We start from the raw sequence: 19,385 nt of genomic DNA on the forward strand, positions 1-19,385 counted from the left end.
AATTAAAATATGTGCCCTGACAAGTCGATACTATGTAGTAATTTTTTTTATGGTTGCAGTCACTATCTTTGAGAAACAAATAAATAAACATAGCAGACATCAGGCAGGAACTTTCTGAACTGTGTCAAGGTTAATAATAAGTAAAATGTTATAAGTAGAGACTGGACAGCAACAGCTGTGCAACATTCTTGGAAGCGAAGATTTTGATAGCATGAAGTCAGACTGTGAGCTCAGCCTTTGCTGCTACTCTGGGTGAACAAGAGAGAACGCTTGTGATAATTACAACAAAACCCACATTGCTTTTTGTAAATTACAACCATTTTGCACACTCAAAATACGATGTCTGCAGTTGGAAAATCAGGGGCATGTGGAGCAATGTTGGAAGAAGACCCGGATCAGACTTATGAGAATGTCCTGGCTGAGATTCAGTCTTTTGAGCTGCCCATTGAAGCGACTTTAAGGTAGGACTCCTTTGTATTTGTTTATTCTTTAGTGGTGTTCAGGTGGTGTTATTCACTTCTTTTTATACTTTTCTCCATAACAGAATAAAAAATAGTTTTTGAAAAAATAGGTACAATTCTGTATATACCTAACCTTATCTCTTATCTTTAGAGAAACTGCAATAAACAACCCACTTTTTTGGGGATTATATTTGTTTCCTGATTCATCACCACGGGGTTTAAAAAATAGAATTTCAAGAGATCAAAAAGGGCGTCATGCCATCTCCAAATACATATCCCATCTTATGAGATTTCAAAGGTTTTCTCTAAACTATCACTTAGCAAGAAACATTGAGAACAATTAGACATGTCAGTGAAACCAGTTTCTATTTGGGTGGATGTGAGTTTTAGGGAAAAAGAAGTAAAATGTTTATTTTCATTGTTGCTACTCTCGAAGATGTGGTGGCCTCTCAGATACGTTTTTCTTTTTTTTAATTTTATTTCCACATACGATTTAAAAATAGCTTCTTTGGTAATATGGGGATTAATTTGCACATTTCAAGAACAGGATTAAAATGAAAGACCATGTATCTTTGTGTTAAAAGAGCAGCTTTTAAAATTTAATTCTTTCTACCTGCCTGCCTGTAACTGACACTTATCAGTGTGGGAATGAAATGGCAACCACTGAATTTGATAGTGACAGTCAAGAAATATTTGTTGGCTAATATTTGTTAATTAAATAAAAGGATGGGGGAGGGGTATTGTCTCTTCATCCTCAGAAAGGGCCCAGGGCCAAGTTGCTTTGAAATACACAACAGTTTAGGGGCGCCTAGCTGGCTCAGTCAGTTGAGCGTCCGACTTTGGCTCAGGTCATGATCTCGTGGTCTGTGAGTTCGAGCCCTGTGTCGGACTCTGTGCTGACAGCTCAGAGCCTGGAGCCTGCTTCGGATTCTGTGTCTCCTTCTCTCTCTCTGCCCCTCCCCCGCTCATGCCCACACACGCGCGCGCTCTCTCTCTCTCTGTCAAAAATAAATAAACATTAAAAAAAAAAAGAAATATATTACAGTTTAAATCTGAGTAAATTTCTTCCAAAAAATTAAATTTGATTTTGCATTTAAATATATTTTGAATATCTTCAGAGGGCCTAGGGTAGTGTTGAGGGCATGGGAAGGTATTGCTCTTTATTGGTTGATTCTTGGGTTATCAATATGTAGGTGCAGTTGTAAAATGATTAAACTCCGTTACAATTTTTTCCTTACATTTTCATTTTATCCAAGCACCATGAACATCCCATGAAGAAGGGCAGGTTATTTCTACCCTATTTAATAGGTAGAAGAAACCAGAGCTTTTTTTTTTTTTTTTAATGTTTATTTTTGAGAGGGGTAGGAGGGGCAGAGAGAGAGGGAGACAGAGATTAGAAGCAGGCAGGCTTTGTGCTGACAGCAGAGAGCCTGACGCGGCCTCAAACCCACGAACCACCGAGAGATCATGACTTGAGCCAAAGTCAGGCACTTAACGGACTAAGCCACCAGGTCCCTGGCTCCCCCCCCCCCCCCCCCCCCCCCCGAGCTGTTTTACTAGTGAGAAGCTCAGTAGTTTTCTCCTTATGGAACAAACTTTATACTGTACCAGTGCCTTCTAGAACTTGTGCATTTGCCTCGTGGCTAGATCAGAAGTCTAAAGGGAAACAAGGTAAAGGGTGAGGGGAGCCTAGACATGTGTTAGTTACTGTGGCCTCTGCTGCCATTGCTGCTTCAGAGCCCTTGGTCATCAACCCCTGACCCTCTTCCCTGGTCTCATAACCCTGGCCAATGCCTATACATGTCATCCGTCCACGGAACTATCCCTAGTCTTCCTTGATACTGGACCTGACTTCCTGCTTTGGATCTTGGAGCTTTCCTACCCTCTGTTGCTAGGGCAAATATCCCCAGTCTTGTACCTGGTCTTCCTGAAGAAAAAAATCAATGTAGATCTGGTCATCACAACACTCTCCCAATGTTACCCTCAAGAGGGGAGACAGCACTGATATTTTCTCCAGGTCTTGCCCTGTCACCACCAGAGTGGGCCTGTAGTACTCACTGTTAACCTCACGTCTGGGTTATTGAACAAGCCGGGAGAACACTCTCTTCCAAAGGCTCCAGCTAAAACACCCCAGTGTTATGTGGAGGGTAGACTCAGAGCTCCTAATAAAACTTTATGTGGGACAATATTAACTAAAATTAGTTTTCTTAAATCTTTGCTTTCATAATTATTAGATGAAGACTTCTTAGGCTGACATTCAATGCCTTTCTATACATACCTATGCATGCATCGATATTCCAGTGTCAACTATTCTGTTCCACTGCTCTTACAGAACACGTCAGCTTGTGTGGCCAAATATGAGGGTTGGAAAATCAAGACAGGACCTCCATTTTGGCTGAACTAGTTTGTTAACTATTTGACAATGTGTTCTGAGATTTTCTTCCTCTCGTGTTCATGGCTGCTTATTATTATTATTATTATTATCATTATTATTAATTATTAACTCAGCCCTACCTCACGATTCAAATGCTCTTTCTTCTATGAAGCCTCTCCTGATCCCCCAGCCACATGTGAATGCCCATCCTTTGAAGCCCCCAAAGAATCGAGAGCATTTATTCTGACTCACTTGTGTGTGTGTTGTTATTTTATAACCGTTTTCAGGCTACAGATTCCTGAGGGCAGGAATGTATCTTCCTTATATTTTAGTATCTTCTGCAAAATATTCTACCAGCGGAGTAGCTAGATAAATATTTCTTGAACTGATTTGTATGAGCTTCTGAACTAATGGTGACCTTGTGAAGCAAAAGAAAGGAGGCAATTGAGAGAGAAAGTTATCATTTCAGGGAAAAAGAGGAGGTGGTCCAAGTATTTGAATAGCTACAAGCTCTAAAGGCAGAGACAGTGGAAGGTGCATTTGGTTGGATGCAGACTGGCCAGCTGGGCTGCACGGGCCCTGCTGGGGGTGGGCGGTGGGGGGTGGCTGGAGGGGACAGTGAGGGAAGGGTAGGACAGTGAGAGGATGGGGCTGACCACACAGGAGAGAAACATTCTCAAGGAAAGCCTCGCATCTGGGAATTGAGAGTGAGAGAGAGAGAGACAGACAGAGAGACAGAGAGAGAGAGAAGTTCTAATAGTTCTCCTGTTCATTTTTCCTTGTCAGAGATGCAAGGCACTGCTTCAACAAACATTTTCTGTCATAAAATCTTAGCCTCTGTGAGCTCCCTCCCCCTGCCCATTTTGTTTTCCAGGTAGGGAGTCTGAGGTGCCCTGCTTACGGTCAGTGTTCAGATCAGAGCCAGGTGGGACTTCCTTCTCTGACAAGGTGAGCCCTGAGAGCTCAGTGACTCAGGGCTCAGAGATGGTTTCTGGTCATGTCATTGAAGGGAGACTCAACAGCTCTCCTTTCACAGGGTGTGCAAGCTTCCTAGCACTCAGCCCCACACATCATGTGAGAGAATGGGTCTCCTCTCCCCGAGGGGCTGTGGGGAATTGCTGTTGGGGACTGTCAGTGGTCCACAGTCTCTTCTCCTTGCCCAGCTGCATTCCTCCTCTTCCTGACCTCAGACTTGGCTGCTCCCACAGCAGGCTTCTCTCAGAAAGTCCAGCCTGTCTCTGCCTGACTCCCCCAATGGGACCTTGGGTCTGTTCCTTTGGCCCTCCTTTTTTGTATGTGTGGAAAAGTGGACAAGAATCAGATGATTCTGAGGTCCTGCGTTTGTTTTCATTCTTTATGTAAAATGGCACAACTGCCTAGACTATTGAGTTTAAAGGAGAGAGAGTTTCAGGGGAGAGCTGAGACCTTATGTGTTTCCATGGTTTGTGTTGTCGGTGAAATATTCATTAAAGACATCACAGGTAGCTACAACAGTGGAATTTGGGGAATAAAATTCCAGGGTAGAAAAGTAGAATTTGAGATTAGCCATACAGATGGTGAATGAATTTAGGAGAAAAGGAAGAAATGTCAGGAAAGGTCTCCTGCTTGGCTTTGGGTATTCAGATTGCTGGTAGGCTGAAACTCACCAGCAGGTGGGGATCTGGAATTAGTTTTGCTGCCTTAACCCTTTTGTCCTGGGCACAACTGTTTTCACCATGTTACCACTGTATGCCAGTTTCCACTGGATTTTCTCATTCTTTTCAGATTTTCTTTCCTTTTTTCCCCCCAAATTTTAAAATATTTATTCATTTTTGAGAGAGAGAGAGCATGAGTGGGGGAGGAGCAGAGAGAGAGAGAGAGGGAGAGAGAGAGAGAGAGCAGAACTCAAAGCAGGCTCCAGACTCCGAGCTGTCAGTACAGAGCCCCATGTGGGGCTTGAGCTTATGAAGTGTGATATCATGACCTGAGCCGAAGTCGGACGCTCAACCGACTGAGCCACCCAGGGGCTCCTGTCTTCAGATTTTCTGACTTTCACTCCAGTCCCTCCATTGGGTCTAGATATCTCCAGCTCCTTGCTAGCTCTTCCATCTGGGAGGCGTGCTTGTCCCTGGTAGGCTTCAGGGCTGTCTGGAGCCACGCTCCCAGAAACCACTAGGACTAGTCTTATTCAGCATCACCAACGTCCTTTAACAAGGATGGTCAGTAGGTCTCAAGCAGCAAATCAGTTCCAATGCATCAGTAGCAGCTGCCTGAATCTTACTTTGGGGATGATTCTGATAAATTAGTGATGGCCACTATGTACTTAGGATGGGGCAGTGGCAGTGTTCATAACATTTACCGCATTCACACTACGACTTCCTGCTGCCAGATTTGCCCATTAGACCTGGCCCACCCCATGGGTCCTGACTCCAACTTGGATGTTGCCTGGGCTCATTATGCCTCTCGGGGTTCTGCAGGTATGTTGTTAGCCTCTTAGGACAGGTCCTGAAGTCACAGGGTTCACACATCACAGCATGTCTTACTGCTGTAGCTGGATCTGAGAGAAGATAAGGGCAGGTTGAGGGCACTGCAAAGTTAGTAGGAAGTAGAGAAAGGGGACATATCCAAAGAATGGCCTTACAGAGGTCTGGGAAAAATAGGAGGAAAAGGGAATTGTACAAGATGACGTACCAGAAGAAATTTTTGTAATTGTTTTATGATAACATAATTGTTTTACACTTGTATTCACAGACTCTCTCGGGCTCTTTTCCAAAAGCTGACCATGAAGTTTTACCAGCTTAAGAGCAAACAGGATATTGTTATTTCTTTGACTTTAATGTTTTTAGGAATGAAGATAACATGCTTTTAGGAAGGGACAGAAAACATTTTTTAAAAAATCCACCTAATAGTATAAACCATATACACAATAAAATCTGGGGGTGATTAAAAAAAATATAACTTGTTAAATCAGCTGTAGACATTCTGCAATGCTCTTGCTGTTTATATCTTCAGAAATGTGATATTTCTATTAAATCTTATCCCCTTAAGGATAATGATTAACATCAAAGGTGCAGGTTTTATTAGATGTTTGATTTTGCCCTTAGTGTCTGAAACTCTAAAAATATAACCCATCTCAAACTTATAATATAACCCATCTAAAATGGTTAATATATACAGAGTGCTTAGCACAAGGCCTGCCTAGTACACTGTAAATGCTCAATAAATATTAGCTATTATTATTATGTCTAATTTATACCTGGGATGCATATGCCAGTATAATTTAATACGTGTATAGAATGTTGAAGTAAACAAGCATTCACAACATATTGAAATTCTGAGCAAGTGGGAAATAAATACTGAGTAATGTAAATTTTATTTTGGTTGTATAACATCCAGAGGAGAGAGGTATCCTCTTTTCAAAACTATATTTGCTAATGCTTATATTTCATACTAATGTAATATCATCACCACATTTAATTTCTGATGAGAGTGACATAATATGCTACATGTTGTGGATAAAACATGGAGTCCAGAGAAACTGTCCAGAAATAAATGTGGGCCTAATTGTGACTGAGGCCTGCTGTGTCTGCAGCATCTCAGGAAAGCCTGGGGTCCCCGATGACTGTGGGCTGTGTAGTTGCCAAATTTCTGCTGAACATTTAAATGATAGCATTAGCTATTTTATCTTCAGTGCAACACAAGAGAAAAGCTAAAAAACATTTTATACCTGGGAACCAAGTATTCTAACCAGGGGAACAGTTTGTTTATCTACTGGTGAAGTGAATGGGCTCTGGAGCCAGAAGGATGTAGGTTCGAATTTTGCGTCTATAATTACTAAGAGAGCTAACTGAAATGATTACATGAATTAGGCATGAAATGTACGTACATATGTATGTATGTGTGTATATATGTATTTAAAGTTTATTTGTTTTGAGGGCGGGGATGCGCACACACACACACACACACACACACACACACACACACACACACCTGTGAGCTGGGGAAGCGCAGAGGGAGGGAGAGAGAATCTCAAGCAGGCTCTGGGCTGACATCCACACAGGACTCGATCTCAGGAACTATGAGATCATGACCTGAGCCAAAATCAAGAGAAGGCTGCTTTCAGGGAGCCTGGGTGGCTCAGTCGGTTAAGCGGCCGACTTTGGCTCAGGTCATGATCTCACTCTTCGTGAGTTCGAGCCTTGCATCAGGCTCTGTGCTGACAGCTCAAAGCCTGGAGCCTGCTTTGGATTCTGTGTCTCCCTCTCTCTCTCTGCCCTTTCCCCACTTACACTCTGTCTCTCTCTCTCAAAAATAAAATAAAAACATAAAAAAAAATTTAAAAAAAGAGTAGGCTGCTTAACCCCCTGAGCCACCCAGGTGCCCCAGGCATGAAATGTATTTAATGTAATGCCTCCTACATAGTAAAGCACACTCAGTTATTTGTTCATTCACTCAGTAAATACATGTTTATGGAGTGTCTACAACGCAGCAGGCAATGGTCTAGGATGGTCAGTGGTCTTGCTATTGATATAGCAAGATGAAGACTGGACATTCCTGCTCACAGGGACCTTGTATTTTAGTGAAGGAAGCTAGAAATAAGCAAATAAAAAAGTAGTATTGGCACCGCTCCCCAGGGCCACCCCCTCAGATGTGGCTGGAGCTTGAGGCAACTCAGGCTGGAGACACAGAAGACCCCGGACCCAGAGCAGCTTGGAGGCTCTGCAAGTCTGCCATAAAGAAAAAGGGTCTCCAATAAAACTATATTGCAAAAACTGGGGAAGAAACAGAATAGAAAGAGCAAAAAAAGTGGAAGAGGCAGAGCCTGAAGAATTTGTGGTGGAAAAAGTACTGGACCAACGTGTAGTGAATCGAAGGTAGAGTATTTCCTGAAGTGGAAGGGATTTACAGATGCTGACAACACTTGGGAACCTGAAGAAACTTAGACTGGCCAGAGTTAACTGAAGCAGAATTTCTTTTTTAAAAATAAATTTTAAAAAGTGTTTATGTATTTTGAGAGCGAGAGCGAGCGAGCAGGGGAGGGGCAGAGAGAGAGGGAGAGAGAGAATCCCCAACAGGCTCTGTGCTGTCAGTGCAGAGCTCCATGTGGGGCTTGATCCCATGAACTGGGAGATCATGACCTGAGCCGAAATCAGGAGTTGGACGCTTACTCGACGGAGCCACCCAGGCACCCCAGATGCAGTATTTCTTAATTCTCAAAAAACAAGTAAAGGAAAAGATGGTATAAATAGAAAATCTTTACCTGACAGTGACTCTGATGATAGCAAGTCAAAGAAGAAAAGAGATTCTGCTGCTGAACCAAGAGGCTTTGCCAGAGGGCTTGATCCTGAATGAAAAATTGGTGCCACAGACAGCGGTGGGGAATTCATGTTTCTCATGAAATGGAAAGATTCAGAAGAGGCAGAGCTGGTGCTGGCAAAAGAGGAAAATATGAAATGTCCTCAAATTGTACTTGCTTTTTATGCAGAGAGACTAACTTGGCTCGATTCCAGGAGATGCAGCTCAGTAATTGTTTGTGTTGGTATATATATGGCATCTGGGTCTTGGTTTTTTGATTTATTAGTGTGAAGAAATAACATTCTAATGAAAATCAATTTTGCTATGTTCATTTTGAAGTAGGATTGGGGGGGGGGTGTTGGGGTTCTTTGCCTCTCTAGCATTGGTTACTTTGAACAAATAAAAGCTTTCTGTAGTTGCTTCCTATATCAGAAAAGAATATTTGAGATCATGGCGTATTATTCTCCAGCATTAGAGAACACCTGTTCTAAATGTTGGGGGTTGTCTTCATAGTTGTTACTTGGTCAGAATTTGTGTTTAACTCCTATATGCCTAAGGACCATTCTGGGTTTTTTTTGTTTTTTTGTATGTGTGTGTGTACTTAAAATACACTTTTAAATGGTTTTCTTTCTTTTTTTTTTAACATTCACCCAAACAAAAACAGCATTTTGTAACTATGGATAAGACCATGTTTCTGGGATGCCATCATTTTCAGCAACCTAAGAAATAAATCACTTAAATTGGAATTTTTCCTGACGCCTTAACCTTTCAAATTTTTTAATTGGACAATTTAAACATAATGTAAACAATTTAAATTGGACAATGTAAAAACAGCTATATTAGCATCCATATCCATATCTACAGTCATATAAATACAAGTTTATTTGCAAGATCCCTGAAAGGAAAATTTCGTCACTATCAACAACCTCCCCACCCAAATGAGAAAACTAGACAAGTCCTGGTGTGTTTTAGTTAGGTAAGCAAAACTTAGTTAAATGGACATCTAGAGTTTCCTTCTAGTGAACCATTCCTTTTCAAAAAATTGAAATCCCGGTGCTATATGGACCAAAAGGTCATGATTCATGGAATGTTCAAGACTTCATTCATGGAAGCCTAATCACAATCACGTGGTTAGAGATGTTGGCAGTTTAGCACCTGCTGGAATAAATGGGGGGACAAACCTCTGTAATCTAACTTCTTCATGTGTTTTCTTTATCTCAACTCATTCCTTACACGGAGGCTCAATCGTCTCTGTATTTGAGTTACTGGTTCAGCTGAAACCAGGAGAAACAATAACTTTGTAGCTGGAATGTTATCCGGCCTTATAATGTTTAATTTATTGTAAATACTGGTAAACAGTGGTCAATCAATAGTTTTATATTTAAAAAAAGTGGTATTAAAGTGCTCTGATGAATAACAAAACAGGGTGAGGCATAGGGAGGTCCAGGGATGCTAATTTGCAGAGAACGGCCAAGGCGTAAATGTCAGCTGTCATCGTCATCATTAGTACTATTTCATTACATGACATTTGTTACATTTCCAAATCCATTTTGCCAACAGAAGAACAATAGGACAAGTGAGAGGAGAGGGAGAAAGGGCAAAAGGAATAAAGAAAAGCTAAGTGGGACAAGAGTGAGGAATAGAGAATGCATGGAACAGGATGATGAACAGCAAAACCAACAGTGAGGAGATGGAAGGAAAGAGAAGAGAAAACAGTTGATGTTATAAGCTGGAGGTTGGAGGGAAGAGGAAGGAAAAGCTAGAATGGAACTCAGAGAAAATAATATTGTTCTTTAGTTGCCTGATTATGGACTCAAAAATGTTTAGCTTTGGGATGAGCAAGCTAATGGAGCTTTCAGGACATTGGTCTGAAAGGAGGACTAGTGACATCATTTGCCAGACCCAATGTAAAATTTAAAAAAAGGCCCCTTTGTTCAAAAATTATTAAGAATTACAAGATGGTGATGGCAGAGCATTAATCCAAGAACAACTGCACATGTCACATACTGACAGAGCAGCCCTAAGAGCCTAGCACAGATCCTGGCGCTCAGAAAGCATTCAGTAAAAACAGTTGTTGAATGAACAGAACCTGGGGCTAATTACTTTTGAGCTTCTCTGAGGACTGGCCCATATTTCAGAAAAACTGACTTTATTTGGCTCCAATTTCAAATTTCCTTCTATTGTTCTCCACCACGGGATCCAGATCTTTACGGAACAACGGATTCCTGGACCTGATTTTGCAGCAGGAATCCTCTGGGGCCTGGCTGGGCTCAATTCACATCCTCTTGCACTTACAGAATGTGGCCACTGGAGGCCGCTGCGCCAACAAGACAGAAGTTGAAGGACTGCAGCTGTCAAGACAACCCCAAAGAGCAGCTAAAAGGCACCAATAAGGGGTACGTTATTAGAGCCAAAGTATAAAGAACTGCCTCTACTTACCTCGATACAGTTCTACAATTATGTAATGACAGCTCTTACACTCCCTAAGAAGCATTGGAATGATACTAGCACAGGCTTGAGAAGATGAAGATCAGGGAGTCAACTCTAGGGTTCCCAGGAATGCAGAGGGGAATCTTTCTGTAGAGATGTACCTACCTCATGAAACATGGTTTCACAACACTAAGCTTAACACCAGAAGTATCTGCATGTGATTCATTCATTTAACAACTATTCACTGGGCTGGACGGTCAACAATACAGAATTGTGCCTGTGCTTGGAAGTGGAGGCAGACTCAGCAATTTGTTTACCATCACAATATGTACTTCAAAGGATGAGCACGGCCTCCCCGGACAGCAAAGAGGCACTTGACTTCTCTTGAGATTTGGAGGGCTCACTGAAGTCGATCTGGAACCACGAGTCTAACCCAAGGACATGGTCCTGTTTCCTCCCCTACGACAGGAAACAAAGTTCAGGCAGTTTCTATCCATCAAGCATTTAAAAAATGAAGCTCAGGTTCAGAAAGCCCTGATATAAAACTAGGATATTTTGTTAATGATTAGAAAAAAGAACATTGAGGGGCGCCTGGGTGGCTCAGTAGGCTGTGTCTGACTTTGGCTCAGGTCATGATCTCATGGTTTTGTGGGTTCGAGCCCCACATCAGGCTCTGTGCTGACAGCTCAGAGCCTGGAGCTTGCTTCGGATTCTGTGTCTCCCTCTCTCTCTCTTCCTCCGCTGCTCTCAGTCTGTCTCTCTCTCACTCTCCCAAAAATACAGATTAAAAAAAAAAGAACATTTATATGTCTGGTTTTTATATGTATTTTATCAAAGAGGAAGCTAAATTCTGGGCTTCCTGGTTTAAAAATAAATGTCTGGGGGCACCTGGGTGGCTCAGTTGGTTAAGCCTCTGACTTTGGCTCAGGTCATGATCTCTTGGCTGGTGACTTTGAGCCCTGCATTGGGCTCTCTGTTGTCATCACAAAGCCCGCTTTGGATCCTCTTTCCTTTTCTTTCTTCCCCTCCGTCACTAGCTCTCTCTCCTCTCTCTCTCTCTCTCTCTCGAAAATAAATAAGCATTAAAAAAATGTCTGATAGTTCTGGTCTCTAATGCTAAGGTTGACCGAACCCTGGGCTAAACATTATGCATGTATTATCTTCTTTAATTCCCACACAACTTGGTGAGCTAGGAGCTGTTATTGTCCCTAATTCACACTTGAAGAAACTGAGGCTTAGACAAGTTCACTGGCTGTCTGGAGGGCCAACATCTAGTAAAAGATGAGTTGGAATTTGAACCCAAGTAGTTAAATGCCAGACCAAGGCAGCTGCATTCTACAGCCTCTTTCCTCAGAAAGAGGGGCTTTGGAAGATTGGTTATGAGTCTGCAGACAAGTGGCTCAAAGTCTAAGTCATTAATGACTAAAAGTTTATTTACAGGTTAAATCCCTAGCCTTTGCTGGTTAGTCTCCTACTGGACACAGAGTGCATCTCTTGTCCTGCCAGTCTTCCTAGTTTACCTTTTCCTTCCTAGGAGTCCTGAAGAGAGTTTGAGTGGATCTCTGGAAGTTAATATCCACTGACTGAAAAATAACCCAATCTGTCTGTGTGTGCCTCCAACCTCCTCAGACCAGACTGGGTAAATCATCTATCCCATGGGTAAAACAATATTGGAACAGGCTTCTTGACTGACTTTTTTTTATTAGTGGGAGAAACAGGAACTGGTTAACAGCTCCACCTTCTTCAGCTTACTAGCTGTGTGGCCTTGGACCAGTGACTTAATTTCTATAAGTCTGTTTCCTCATATTAAGGAACTGGAGATAGTGGAGATAGTGGAAAGTACCCCATAGGATTAAATTAGATTTCTGTAAAATTAGTACTAATTAAATACCCAGTTAAATTACTCATTAAGTTAGTAAAGATTAAATTAGATGATATAATGGGCTTAGCGAACAGTGCTCAATATATAGCTACTATGGTTTTTATTTTGGTCTTTTAGAAATGTATCACTTAGAATAGAATTATAATAGGCTTTTTTTTTGCACATTTATACATTTGTTATATCTATGTCTAAAATTTGAATTTACATAGTTATTTAGAACATTTAGCTTTAAGTTCTTACCAAAAAATTTCAGGTGCTAACGGAAATGTCAGCAGTCATAAAGAGAACCAGCAAAAGCTGCTTCGGAAGGAGAAGTGGTAATATGGACTTCCTTCTGTCTTGACTTGACTTGAGGGGAAGATGCCGCTGCTTATGTTGCAGTAATCTCTATGGGCAGGTGTTGAAATAGGCCTGGAGTGAGGAGTAGCAAAGCAGGACTGGCTTCCCAGAACAGGGTCTGGGTCTGGGTAGATGGTGTCAGGATTGGTGAAGAGAAGGGGAAAAAGTCTTGGCTAATGAATGCTCAGGAAAGGAACGCTCCATTAGGAGACAGCTGCCAAATAAGAGGGTGGCCTATACCACTTGCCCTGCTCTATTCACCTTGCTTTACTCTTCAGAACAATGAATTCTGCACATTGACTGAGCTAAGAGAGTCTGCCATTTCCTGCAGGGAGAAATGGCTTTCCATTCTCTTTGTAGGAAGATACAAATGTTGTCTTCATTTCATATGTTTTGGTCTCAGGTTCAATTTTCAAAAGGTTTATTTTCCCTTCTCAAGAGCTGAACCTGAAATTCAGATGTACTAACACCAGATGGTGGTTGTTGATACTTGGAGACACAGTCAGCTAAGAAAAAGATTCAGTTTTTTAGAACTCAATAAAAACAATGGCATGAAGGGCCCAAACAGTGGGGTCTAGGTACAGGGACTTGGCTTGACTCACAGATAAAATTTTAAATAACCAGAGGAATGGATGAAGTTTATATCCTCTGACAAAAGTCCATAAATATTGTTTCTTGCATTGAGGCTCTTGATAAAAGTGGGCATCATGGAATTTGAGGTACACATTTTCTGTTAATACTAGAGATTTCTATTAAGACAACTGAATACAACTATATAAAATGCTGTATTTAATGCCAGTATATAAACTTTTTTATATACTTATATATATATATATATATATATATAAGTATATAAAATTCCATATATATAATTATATAAATTATATAAAATTCATATATATAATTCCAAATTGTTACCAATCACAGATTAATCAAATTCTTGCCTTATGCTCAGAACTGTTTGGAATGCTCCTTTCTAACTCATCCTCAATTCTTTCCAGTGGCTTCTGATCTTCAGCATTGTCTGGTTTCAAAACCCCTTTCTCTCAGCCACATGCAGAACTCCAAGGGGGAACTATACAAAATTGCAAAATTAAAAAAAAAAGTCATCTCTGAACGTCAGGTTTTTAACATAGTGTGACAGTGCTGGTGGCCTCAGGAAGACTTTTTTTTTCCTTTGGCTTATTGTTACATCTTGAGAAAGTGTGATTTCCCAGAGAAGATCTGGATTCTTCTGTACCATTGAGACAGTGGAAATAGGCTTCTGATGGGGTTTCTTGGCAGAATGGGCAGTTGGATGTAGCAGAGCTTCCTTGATCTTCTAAGCCAGTGTGTACTCAGATCAGTCACATGTTGATACCTTGGGGACCAAGTGTACAAAAACAAACAAAACTCACAGATGTATGAAAAGGAACTAATCAAAACAAGTGCACACTAGTAAAACAGTTGGTAGTGGAGTGGACAAGTGTGTGCTAAATTGAATCTAGAGTTAGCAGAGAAGGTTGTGATGAGATAGGGGAATCTTTATGAAGGAGATACATTTGAGTTGTTTTTCGGGAAGGACAGAAATTTCAGATTAATGGAAAATAGAGCATTTATATATGATAGTAATGTTTATAGGGCACTTACTGTATGTGGCAGGCAAAATAATGGCTCCCCCAAAAGGTTCACATCCTCATCCCTGGAACCTGTAAATATGTTGTACTCGATAAAAGGGGTTGTTGCAAATGTGATTAAGGTTAAGACCTTAAGATAGAAGATTATCCAGACTTATATGGTTGGGTCCAAACTAATCACAGGGGTCATTAAGAGCAGTGAATTTTTGATGGCCTATGTCAGAGTCAGAGAGAGAGATGTGAGAATGGTCAGAGAGATGCGGTGTTGCTGGCTTTAAAGAATGAGGAAGGGGGTCATGAGTTAAGAATTCTGGGTGGCCTCTATAAGCTGATAAAGGTATGGAAATCAATTCTCCGGAAAGGAACCAGTCATGGTGACACCTTGAATTTAGCCCAGTGAGACCCCTGTTGGACTTCTAACCTATAGAACTGTAAGATAATATATCTGAATGTTTTAAGCTACTAAGTTTGTGGTAATTTGTTACAGCACCATTAGAAAACTAATATGAGGGGCGCCTGGGTGGCTCAGTCGGTTAAGCGTCCGACTTCAGCTCAGGTCACGATCTCGCGGTCCGTGAGTTTGAGCCCCGTGAGTTTGAGCCCCGCTTCGGGCTCTGGGTTGATGGCTCAGGGCCTGGAGCCTGCTTCCGATTCTGTGTCTCCCTCTCTCTCTGGCCCTCCCCCGTTCATGCTCTGTCTCTCTCTGTCTCAAAAATAAATAAATGTTAAAAGAAAAAAAAAGAAAAAAAAAAAAAAGAAAACTAATATGAGACAGTGAGATGAGGTAGACCCTACAGTTGTGGTCACTTACAGATGCAGAAACTGAAAAAGATAACTAGGTTCCTGCTCAGTGTCACCCAGCTGTGAAGGAGCAGGGAATTAAATTGAGGACCCCTGTGTTCAGAGCCCATGCAATACCACCTCCCAGGAATTTTGTGGGAAGGAGGATGGAGGTAAGCTTCTAGTAAAAACTCACTGAAGGGAGTGAGTTACACAGCTGGATAGGAAAGAGCATGGTTCACTCAAAGGGAAGTTCAGTGGGGCGCCTGAGTGGCTCAGCTGGTTGAGCCACGACTTCTGCTCGGGTCATGATCTCAGTTTGTGAGTTGGAGGACTGCATCAGGCTCCGTGCTGGGAGCCTCGAGCTTCCTTCGATTCTGTGTCTCCTCTCTCTGCCCCTCCCCCGCTCATGCTCGGTCTCTCAAAAATAAATAAATGTAAGGAAAGGGCGGGGGGGGGGGGAGTTCAGAGCCTTGGATTAATGGGGACTGGAAAATAGTTGTCCCTTGGGGCTAGGTTTGCATTCCTTGATTATCTTCCTCAGTCGCTGCTTCGGTCATGACAAACTGGTTTACTCAGAGTCCCACAACAAGTCATTATGCAGGACTCTCCTACATTAGTACTTTGCGAAGCCACGCCGCCTCTTTCCCATCTCTCTGATGCCTGCTCCTCTCAAGAGTTTCCACCCCTCCTCATCCTAGCTACAGCAACTGGAAGGCACTTGGGTTCAAGGATTTGAAGGGCCTAGGCATGAAGTCACACGTTGCTCTGAGCCTCTCTTGTATCCTTGCCATAAAGGGTCAAGACTGGCCACCGTGAACTTCCCGCAGGCAGAGATGTGAACGCACCCAGAACAGTAGTCATGGGATTTTCTTGGCACATTCCTAAAATAAATCTTACTCCCACACACAATTTTTATTGAGTGCACATTTTCTTTTCTCTGACTCTCCACCACACAGAGTACATCAGGCCTCCTCGTTAAATGTTCCCGTAGTTTTTATTACAGATCGAGGGTGGTTATTTCACGGTCGATCTGCTTCATTATTCAGGTATTTCCAGCGCGTAGCAGAGGGTGTGGCACACAGAATACAAGAATGTACGGGAAAGTCAGGTCTGTCACTAGATAGCAACTAGGGGCAAGTAGCTGGGGAGAGCCGAAGGCGACGCGTCTTCACTCCTCGCCTGGGCGGGCAGCACCTTGCGCTCGGACAGGTGCTGGCGCTGAGCCCGGGAGTCGGTCGCGTGCCCGCGGGCTGCCTCCCACGCACTCCGCGCGCCCCCGCGCCATCTCCCCGCTCGCCACGCCCCCTTCCCCACCCCCTTGCGCGCGCGCCTCAGGGCGCTCGCCCCCGCTGTCTGCGCGGCGCCGCGCCTCACCGGCTCCTCAGCTTCCAGCCAAGATGGCGGAGAATGGCGAGGGTCTGGGCACCGTCCCGGAGCACGAGCGGATCTTGCAGGAGATCGAGAGCACCGACACCGCCTGCGTGGGGCCCACCCTTCGGTAAAGCTCTCATTCCCCCAGGACCTCGCGCTGCCGCTGCTGGCGGCTCATGAGGAGCCGGGCGGGGCGTCAGCCACCGGCCGCGCGCGGGGCGTCCCGACAGGTGGTGCGCGCAGAGGCGGGCGGGGGCGCTCCAGGGCGGCGGGCCGAGACCTGGGCCCGGCCCGTGCGGGGAGGGGCCGAACGGACAGCTGCACCTGTCGGCCAGGCCCGCCTCAGCTGCAGGAGCTGTCACCACTCAGCCGGTGGGTGTGGCCACCGCGGCGCCTCTGACCGCGGGATCCGCGGCGCCGCCCGGCCCTGGCCTGGGGTCTGGAGGACGCGCCTTGGGCCTCCCGGGCTCCCGGCGGGGCTGCAGGCGGCTGTGCTGGGGCGAAGGTTAACTGCCAGCAGCCGGCGTGACTGAGGCGCGGAGGCGCGCGCAGGTGGAAACCCAGGCGCCAGGGGCTGCGGCGAGCGTGGGAGAATTGAAATTGGGCGGGAGACGCCGGCACCATTATCCCTCAGCGCGGCGGGAGTGGGAGTGAGCGGAGCGTGGGCGAGAAAGGAGCGTGAGCTAGCGGGGAGGAGCTGATGCTCAGGAGCGCGCTAGTGTTAAGGAGCGCTCGCCCGGCACGCTTTCTGGAGTTAGGGAAGCTTTTAACTATTTACGAACGTTTCATTAATTTTGCATTAACTTTCCCATTTATTTTTAAAAAAGAGGCACCCTTTAAAAATAGTACTAGATAATGAATATTCCAGACTGAACACTTGGCTGCCCTAATATAATAATAGAATATCAGCCGGGCACTGTTGTGATCCACTAGACTAGGTTAGGCATTCTCATCGAGAATAAGTGCCTTTTAGAGAAGCCTGATTGGCTCAGTCGGAAGAGCACGCGACTCTTCTTGATCTAGGTGTCGTGAGTTCGAGCCCTCCCTTGGGTGTAGATTACTTAAAAATGTGTAAATATGTAAACTTAAAAAAAAAAGAATAAGTGCCTTTTAAATATAAGGTTTCAACTCGTAAGGATAATAATGAAATTATTATTCACTTAGGGTACTTAGGCGTGATTGTGCTTTAACAGTATTTTCTTCAGGATACACTTCCTCGAAATGAAGCACTGTATGTTTTGTGGACTTGGATGTAGTATCAAGTGAAGCCATATCAAATTATAATGTAAATTCACCTTGCCCTGAAAGTCTGGAGTGTTTTGCCCTAGTCCTACTACTGGAGAAGTGTGCAGTCGTGGGCAAAAATCATTTAAGCTCTCTAAACCCCAATTTTCTTACTCCTGTACTTGGGGAGGGGGTGGGTGTTGAGATGCCCAGGGCGTTAGAGACCTTGCCTATTTGTTCACTGCTGTGCCCCTAACACCAAGCATGTGGTAGGCACCTGATGAATGTTTTTTTTTGGTCACATGAAGTTCCTGCTATGCTCCGATAAGCATAATTAGTGCATTTCCTTAATTTTCCAACATAGTTTTTCTTTTCATGAAACTCTGTACATTTGGTGATGAAAGTAGAAGTCATAGATTAAAAGGAAGCTTTGTTTTCCTTACTGCGTGGTGAAACTGAAAGAGTACAGTATGTGGTATAGTTATCAGAACAGCCAATTTTTAAAAATAGTATGGGTTATGAAGGAGAGACTTCCTGCTGGGAAAAAATGGTAGGCATTATCTTTGAAAAGAGAGGAAATTAACTTAGAAGAAAACTTTGAAATATATTGAGACTTTTGTAACACAAAAAGAATATATGTATTCACACTGTTATTCTGTTCTCTTTTGCTGGGCAATTGTGTCACTTTGTTGAAACCTATGCTGTTTCTTTGGTCAACTCCAGTGACTCATACTTACCCTGTATATATATATACACACACTTGTCATCTCATTTCAAGCGCACACTACATACACGCAGAAGGCGCAGCTAGCAGTCGTTTCTTCTGAACAGTGTTTAAGCTATTACTGATTTTTCTCTAGGTTCCAATAAGTGCTAATATTAAATTTCTAAAAACCCTTTTTTTTGGAAAGATACAAAGTAAAATAGTATAATGAACCACCATGAAGCCATCATCTAGCTTCATTTCAACCCTGGCCAGTGTCATTCCATCTGTTCCCCTATCCACTCTCCCTCACCCTGGATTATTTTGAAGCAAATCCTGGACATCAATTCACCTGGACATCAAGGTGCCTATCACATGCTTGGTGTTAGGGACAGAGCAGTGAACAAATAGGTAAGGTCTCTAATGTCCTGGGCATCTAAACACCCACCCCCCTTTGTAAGCATAGGAATAAGAAAATTGAGGTTCAGAGAGCTTACTATTAAGATTAGTTTTTGTTACTTCCCAATTATCTTTTAGTTGGCCTACTGGCTTCTGATACTGTTTCTGTTTTTATTTTTTTCCTCCATGGGAGACTTTTTCAGCCTCACCTTTTCCTGATTTACTTTTTTTTTTTTTTAAAGTTTGTATATTTATTTAGAGAGAGAGAGTGAGGGAGGGGCAGAGAGAGAAGGAGGGAGAGAGAATCCCAGGCAGGCTCCACACTGTCAGCGCAGAGCCTGCAGTGGGGCTCGAACTCAAAAACCATGAGATCATGACCTGAGCTGAAACCAAGATTCAAATGCTTAACTGACTGATCCATCCAGGTGCCCCTTCCAGATTTACTTTTTATTACTAACGATTAAATGAAAAGCATGTGACTTTTCATTGGAGCTGGCCTATAATATGGTTCTTTGACCACAGTGGAATT

General features: G+C 43.2%; 1 protein-coding gene across 5 annotated transcripts in view; it reads left to right on the plus strand.

Annotated features, from left to right (window-relative positions):
* The first annotated feature begins 249 nt into the window (after positions 1 to 249).
* The window catches only part of EXOC6 (exocyst complex component 6), a 224,344-nt gene continuing 205,208 nt past the window's right edge, over positions 250 to 19,385 (plus strand). For 2 of the 5 annotated variants that reach the window (XM_019445095.2, XM_019445102.2), the window contains exon 1: positions 16,498 to 16,657. In XM_019445095.2, the coding sequence (XP_019300640.1) occupies positions 16,557 to 16,657 (101 nt within the window). In that variant the 5' untranslated portion in view covers positions 16,498 to 16,556. Of the gene's footprint in view, positions 462 to 16,497; positions 16,658 to 19,385 lie in introns of those variants that run through there. The other 3 variants (XM_019445097.2, XM_053909731.1, XM_019445101.2) reach the window with 3 other exon arrangements.

Source organism: Panthera pardus, unplaced genomic scaffold (genome assembly GCF_024362965.1).
Source record: "Panthera pardus isolate Hobbes unplaced genomic scaffold, ASM2436296v1 HiC_scaffold_22, whole genome shotgun sequence".
NCBI lineage: Eukaryota > Metazoa > Chordata > Mammalia > Carnivora > Felidae > Panthera > Panthera pardus.